The sequence below is a fragment of the Camelina sativa genome, chromosome 11 (assembly GCF_000633955.1).
Source record: "Camelina sativa cultivar DH55 chromosome 11, Cs, whole genome shotgun sequence".
In the NCBI taxonomy this organism is placed as follows: domain Eukaryota; kingdom Viridiplantae; phylum Streptophyta; class Magnoliopsida; order Brassicales; family Brassicaceae; genus Camelina; species Camelina sativa.
In genome coordinates, this window is record NC_025695.1 from 47,749,250 (window position 1) to 47,756,390 (window position 7,141).

General features: G+C 36.9%; 2 protein-coding genes across 3 annotated transcripts in view; one reads left to right on the forward strand and one right to left on the reverse strand.

Moving 5' to 3' along the window:
- The window catches only part of LOC104727025 (DNA polymerase delta catalytic subunit-like), an 8,383-nt gene extending 4,459 nt beyond the window's left edge, over positions 1-3,924 (forward strand). Inside the window, exons 14-30 of the mRNA XM_010446018.2 lie at positions 206-304; positions 420-527; positions 629-724; positions 859-924; positions 1,023-1,079; positions 1,206-1,293; positions 1,375-1,454; positions 1,552-1,665; positions 1,814-1,928; positions 1,991-2,163; positions 2,299-2,370; positions 2,619-2,693; positions 2,787-2,876; positions 2,961-3,121; positions 3,342-3,409; positions 3,482-3,569; positions 3,670-3,924. Coding sequence (XP_010444320.1) covers positions 206-304; positions 420-527; positions 629-724; positions 859-924; positions 1,023-1,079; positions 1,206-1,293; positions 1,375-1,454; positions 1,552-1,665; positions 1,814-1,928; positions 1,991-2,163; positions 2,299-2,370; positions 2,619-2,693; positions 2,787-2,876; positions 2,961-3,121; positions 3,342-3,409; positions 3,482-3,569; positions 3,670-3,757 — 1,638 coding nt within the window. The 3' untranslated portion in view covers positions 3,758-3,924. The remainder of the gene's footprint in view (positions 1-205; positions 305-419; positions 528-628; positions 725-858; positions 925-1,022; positions 1,080-1,205; positions 1,294-1,374; positions 1,455-1,551; positions 1,666-1,813; positions 1,929-1,990; positions 2,164-2,298; positions 2,371-2,618; positions 2,694-2,786; positions 2,877-2,960; positions 3,122-3,341; positions 3,410-3,481; positions 3,570-3,669) is intronic.
- Positions 3,945-6,461, reverse strand: LOC104727026 (E3 ubiquitin-protein ligase RGLG1-like). 2 transcript variants are annotated; one of them, XM_019232945.1, is made up of 11 exons: positions 6,181-6,461; positions 6,002-6,080; positions 5,814-5,898; positions 5,583-5,723; positions 5,391-5,504; positions 5,171-5,258; positions 4,982-5,087; positions 4,780-4,898; positions 4,509-4,659; positions 4,350-4,406; positions 3,945-4,239 (listed from the first exon to the last, which is right to left on the reverse strand). In XM_019232945.1, exons 2-11 carry the CDS (start codon positions 6,068-6,070, stop codon positions 4,156-4,158), a joined length of 1,014 nt encoding a protein of 337 aa, XP_019088490.1. In that variant the 5' UTR covers positions 6,071-6,080; positions 6,181-6,461; the 3' UTR covers positions 3,945-4,155. The 2 variants fall into 2 exon arrangements, with proteins under 2 accessions (XP_019088490.1, XP_019088489.1); XM_019232944.1 differs by having other exon boundaries at positions 5,171-5,303.

Sequence of the window (7,141 nt, forward strand, 5' to 3'; positions counted from 1 at the left end):
AGGATGCATATCTCCCTCAGAGGCTTCTGGACAAACTGATGTTTATATATAATTATGTCGAAATGGCTCGTGTAACTGGTGTCCCTATTTCCTTCCTTCTTGCTAGAGGACAGAGTATCAAGGTATTTCTCAACTAATAGTTTCTGGATATGTTTTTAAGTTTACTAAGGTGGCTGATATTTAGTGTCTCAAATATTGCTTCTAGGTTCTATCTCAGCTTCTTAGGAAAGCTAAACAGAAAAATATGGTTCTTCCAAATGCTAAACAGTCAGGGTCCGAACAAGGAACTTATGAAGGCGCAACTGTAAGTTGGTGATTTACGGGTCTAACATTTATTTTTTCGCCTGTCCTTTGTATTAGTTCAACACTTCCACTGTTCTGACATGTGTTCTGTTTTAAATGTATCAAATGATACTCAGGTGTTAGAAGCAAGAACAGGTTTCTATGAAAAACCAATTGCAACTTTGGATTTTGCTTCACTGTACCCGTCAATTATGATGGCATATAATCTATGCTACTGCACCTTGGTAATTCTTTTGATATTTCCTTTTTAACTGCTAGTTATTTTATCATCTGTTGTTTATACACCTTCTTAATTTGGGAGCATTCCATGTTCTTGTCTTTGAAGGTGACACCTGAAGATGTACGCAAACTGAATCTTCCACCTGAACATGTCACTAGAACTCCATCAGGGGAAACATTTGTTAAGCAGAGCTTGCAAAAGGTTGCGACATTTAGTTAAATTAACTATCCTCAAGTACCTCAAATCCTGTTGAATAATTTCTTTCAGGAAACACGACCAATTAATTAATTCAGGGAATACAACAGTTTATAAACAAAGCAAATAATCCATTTCAGGGTATACTTCCAGAAATTCTCGAAGAGCTTCTTACTGCCCGTAAAAGAGCCAAAGCAGATTTAAAGGTAACTAAACATTTGATTCTGTAGAAACTCTTGCAGTATGTGCGTACCTGTATAGAGCCTTCAATTACTACTATTGTAACTGGCATTGTCCATTTTAGGAGGCTAAGGATCCCCTTGCAAAGGCTGTTTTAGACGGTAGGCAGTTGGCATTGAAGGTGAACTTCTTACTGTCAATTTATTTAACTTAGTCATTCAGAAAAATGATTCAATGTTCTGAAAATTTTGAACAATATTCCTCGTGTAAACTGCTCTTTTACATTTGCTTTCTATTATTGTCTCAGATCAGTGCAAATTCTGTCTATGGGTTTACGGGAGCCACTATTGGGCAGTTACCATGCTTAGAAATATCCTCAAGTGTAACTAGCTATGGTATTTCTTTTGTAAGCACTGCAACTTTTCTAGACATGTACCCTTATAGGTTTATTCTGATTGATTTGTATCTTTCTGAAGGTCGTCAGATGATTGAACAAACGAAGAAACTTGTGGAAGATAAATTCACAACCCTAGGCGGGTATGAATACAATGCAGAGGTAAATTTTCAAATAATTACTTGTTGTATGGAAAAGACAGAGTGAAGTATATGTTTGTTCTTATATTTATTGAATTTGATGGGTAATGACGTATTAGGTCATTTATGGAGACACGGATTCAGTCATGGTGCAATTTGGAGTATCGGATGTAGAAGCTGCGATGAACTTGGGGAGGGAAGCTGCGGAACATATTAGCGGAACTTTTATCAAAGTAAGTAACTTTTTTCTGCTAGGAGTGTATCATAAACTTCTCCCTAATCCCTGGGGTAGAGGTGAAAGATTACGTATTTTTCTTGAAAACAAAATATAACAAGGCTGAATCGTTCTCTGTTTCTTGATTGTGTATGATGTCAATAAAGCCCATCAAATTGGAGTTTGAAAAGGTTTATTTCCCATATCTGCTGATTAACAAGAAGAGGTATGCTGGTTTGCTATGGACAAATCCTCAACAGTTTGACAAAATGGACACCAAAGGTAAGTCTTTGTAATTTCACAGCTTCTCTCTTATTTATTTTCTGACTAAATATCTCTGGCAGGAATCGAGACAGTACGAAGAGATAATTGTTTACTGGTTAAGAACCTCGTGACTGAGAGTCTTAACAAAATACTTATTGATAGAGATGTTCCAGGCGCAGCTGAGTATGTTAAGAAAACCATTTCGGATCTTCTCATGAACCGTATTGACTTATCACTTTTGGTGATTACAAAGGTAATATGCTGTGCTTGATATCTTTTCTTTTGATGTTTGTATTGCCTGAAAGTGTATGATCATGATTAAAGCCATCTGTGAAAACTAAAACAAGAATCAACCTATAACGCTCCTGATGTGTTTCTCAAATCATAGGGTTTAACGAAAACAGGGGATGATTATGAAAATAAATCAGCTCATGGTGAACTTGCTGAACGCATGCGTAAGGTTTGTGGTACTCTTTATCTTTTTTCATCTATCATTGACATGATAAAGCATTTTCATTATATTTTAAGATAACTCTTGACCGTTTCCTTTCGTCAAGAAACATGTACAAATGTGTCTAGGGAGATTTTCATTCCTTCATTCTTTTAGTGAATATACGTATAGAGGTTTCTCTGACACTGAGATCTATTTTACGGTGTCTGATGACCTATCATGTGAAATATGACAGTGTTTGCTTTCATATGTGACAGAGGGATGCTGCTACAGCGCCAAATGTTGGGGATCGAGTGCCGTATGTTATCATAAAAGCTGCTAAAGGTGCCAAGGTACCTTTCATGTCAACATTATTTTTATAGTTTTTCATAAAATCTTGAGGTCATTTTCTTCTACCGTGCTTATCTCATTTTAATATCAAATAGGCTTATGAACGGTCAGAAGATCCTATCTACGTGCTACAGAATAACATCCCTATAGACCCAAATTACTACTTGGAGAATCAGATTAGCAAGGTCAGTTTGAAGTGGGGTTTGTCTATAAGTTATTCTGAACTCTCTATTCTAGTATCTGGAATTTGAAGCAGATGTTGTTCTCAGCCGCTGCTTAGGATTTTTGAGCCAGTCTTGAAAAATGCTAGCAAGGAACTTCTCCACGGAAGTCACACTAGGTCAATATCAATTAGTACTCCTTCAAACAGCGGCATAATGAAATTTGCTAAGAAACAACTTAGCTGTGTTGGCTGCAAAGTTCCGATCAGGTACGTTGTGGTTCCTTGCCTATGTTATTGATCATGTTCACTTTGGAAGAATATTAGGATCCTGCAAGTTCTACGTGATTCCTGGATTCTCGGTTCCTGATCTGTATTTGTTTCTATGTCTTCCAAGTTCCTTATCATTTGATTGTTTGTTCTTGCAATCTTGTTTATCTGATTCCATATATGGTATCTGCTTATCAATTTTCACTTTAACTTGAAGCAGCAATGGAACACTATGCGCAAGTTGCAAGGGAAGAGAAGCCGAGTTGTACTGCAAAAACGTGTCTCAAGGTATGCTACCGTTATTCTCTTTTCTATAGACTTGATCTATCAGGAATGTTTGAATATTTTGTGAAAATTCAGTGGCGGACCTAGAAGAAGTTTTTGGGAGGCTGTGGACCCAGTGCCAGGAGTGTCAAGGCTCTCTCCATCAAGATGTCTTGTGCACCAGGTTTGCTTATATATCTTTCCGATAGATTTTTCTTTCGATAGGTAATACCGTAATAGGTTCTCATCCAACTTTATCATTATATCTTTATTGGTCTTGACAGTCGAGATTGTCCTATATTTTACCGGAGAATGAAAGCACAAAAAGACATGGCTGTGGCCAAGCAACAACTCGAACGTTGGAGCTTCTAAATAGAAGGTTGTTTTTAGGCTCTCCATCGGCTTCTTTGCTGTTACATCTTCCGTATGGTTTAGAACTAGTAGGTCCTAATAGGCTTTGTGATGTTATAAAAAGGACCTCTTTTGCTTCTTTGTACGTAGCTTTTGATTAATACAGAGAGAGGATTCGTTGTCTTGCATATCTCCTATTTCGGCAGGCTAAGAATTTTGGGAATTTATTATATCCATATGCCACTGCAATACATACGAAATTACGAACTACAACTCAAGATTTAGGTATTATTATTCTTCTGGTTGGACTGTACAAGGTGCTACACAAGTATGAACATGAATCTCAAGTGCGTAACCAGTTAACCATATGGCTTCTGCCTCATCTCTAGCGTCCTTAAGTTGCCCAGAGTTTTACTGAGTCAAGTGTACAGCCTTATCCTTGTTGTTATAGGTTGTCTGCACATTGGGCATGTTGTGACAATCACGCCGCATTCCTTGCATGTCTTCAATTTGAAATCGAAAGCATCAGAGATGTCGCAAACCCGATATGGAAGCAGCACAGTTCATAGAAAAACAAAAGTGTACTTTTTTTTTCTTTGAAAATTTCACTTACCGTATGACCGCAGCTAAAAGCCATGTCCTTTGGATTCGTTAAGCAAATCGGGCATACCTTATTTTTGAAAATGAATGTAAATCTCAGTATCAGAGAAACTGAGTGTGTACTCATTGACAAAAGAAGAGCCAACAAAGGCAAAAAAATAAGAGAATTTACCGGCGCTGTAGCATGAGCCGTTCTGTCACTTTTCTCTGCAGTTTCTGTCATAGGATGTGGCACCGATCTAATAGCATTGTCACGCTCTATAACCTCCGGTGGTGGCGGCAGTGGATTATGGGGCAGATAAGATCTGCGCTCTGGCTTTCTACTGTTCACAAGCACAATCGTAGGTTGGTTTGATTTGCAACTTTTCAAGAATCTAATGCAATAAGAATACATAAACAGTGATACAAGAAGTTTCTAAAGGTACAAACTTTACTCCACTTACTTGAGACTTAATGTAGCCTTGTACTGAAAAGGGATCTCCATGAGAGCTGCGAGTGCAAAAGCAGCCTCCTTTTTCGCCGCATCTTTGTGCTCCGACATTATCTTTGTGAAGTTTACAAACTGTAAAACGAAACCGAGTTTTTTCACGAATCACCATATCCGGAAAATATGCAATTTCTATTCAGGGTTCTCTAATAATTTACCTGGAAGTTATCAAACTCACGGTGAGGGATATTGTCATCGAACTGTTTCATTGTATCCCATGGTCCATCTCCAACTCCAACCAAGACGATTGACAATGGGTAATGGCTGGAATTTAACACCGAACATTAGTATGATTGTATGAATATAAATACATGATCATGAAAATCTGAGCTTATTGAATAGTTTACCTAGCTGCCATTATAGAGTTCATAGTAGCTTCTTCCTGTGGACTAAGTCGACCAAGTGGAACATCTGGATTCCTTGTGACCTGACCATCTGCAATAATGACGAGAACATGGTATTGCATATTGTTCTGCTCAACTATGTTGATGGCAGCATCAAAAACACAGATTAATCTTTACTATAAGAAGAGTAATAAGTAAATTAATTTGTAGTAAGAGAAATTACCAGATAACTTCAAATGTGGAACAATCTCTCTATATCGTTTAACAGCGTTTTCCAATCCTTGGCAGCTTTTGTTCTCGGGATAAAAGCTGAATACATATTGATCGCGTGTTGTTGCTGCAGGATCAATAAACCAACCATTAAGAACTTCTCTAAATCTACTTCATTTTGAAAGCAAAAAGTGAGAAAACTTACCATCCCCAAAACCAAAACAAGGTATAAGATCATCTTCATCAAAGGGAGACAAAGTACGACCAATTATAGATATTGCTTGCTCATATGGATTCTGTCTTTTACCAATGGCATGAAGGCTTTTTCTATTGAATGAGTATCTTCCTGCATTGACCGAGATTCATTAACATTTAACTAAAACCGTTAAATCGTCTCATCAACATGTGAAGCATTTTCTTAAAAATCAAAAATTACCTGTCCATTCATTGCTCTTGGTAAAGTCAATTCCTAGAATCAGATTTGAAGATTCAAGTCCAGCTTCTCTCAGAGAAGTTATCACCTAATATAGCAAAGTCCACAACAAGACACTTCTTATGCAACTCATCACTTTGAAAAAGATTCAAATCAAGAAATCAAAGAAATAGGTGGTAAAGTTATGAGACCTGACCCAAGCTGCTGAAATGATCAGCGATATATGAAGGTTGCTGATTACTTTTATTTCCTCTGTTCATTGCAAAAACTCTGCAGCACAAGAACCTCTTTTACAAACCCCAATCTTCTTGAGAAGAAAATAATCAGAATCTAAAAGACACTGTTACAAGTGCCAAGTATATAAATCAACCTGGAGTTTGTTGAAAAGCCGAAAGACTTCTTACAGAATTTTTTTTTTTTTTTCTTTTCTGGAGAATATCTTCTTACAGAAGAAGATTAGTTAGTTTATTAGAAAAGATAACACAAAAAGAGGAATATGAAGAAATATAAAAAAGGAAACACAAAGTGGGTTTTGTTGAATCTTGAAAGTTAGTGGAACGTGACCCCTTTGCTTGCGGCGGCAAATAATCAAAGCGTATTTTGCTCTCTCACACGCCATCATCAATCTAGAAATTTTTATTTGGTCTCTCTTCTGCGTCATTAATGATTTATCCTAAACCCCAAAAAAAGCATACAGTATATAAGATTCACGTGGACTTGACCAAAAAAACAAAAAAAGGATTAACGTGGACAACGTGGCAAAAGCTGAAGCTTTTGTCCGAAGAAAATGATTTTGGGTTTTTGATTCCCCCCAAAATATAAAACCCAGAACCATTTTATTGGGCTTTATTATAATCATCAAAAAGCCTTTTTGTATATCTTCACCACACCTATAAGTTCACCATGTTTTCAATCACAACATACACGTGCGAGTAGTAGCGATTAGCACAAAACTCAACAACCCAGTCTACGAACATCATGATGGGTTTCATTTTCATGATTTTCACCGTTTGGTGTTGTTCTTTCAGTTGGTGCTACATTGGACCCCTAAAGCCAACAGATCAATTTGGGTCTTTCTTGAAATAATTTAAAATTTTGGGTTCCACTTAGGAGAATAAATAAGTACAAGGGTGTAAATGGGAAATTCAGAAAAGTAAAATAAATAATGTCTCTGCAAATCAGAAAATGTGAAGACATATATTTATTTATCTTCTTGAAAAGGCGAAAGAGATGTCTATAAATTGTTTTCGAATAGCCAAGGCTCCGCTTCAATCATTTGCATTAGTAAAGACGAGACCTAGAGATTCACCGAACCGTCTCGTTTCTGTATT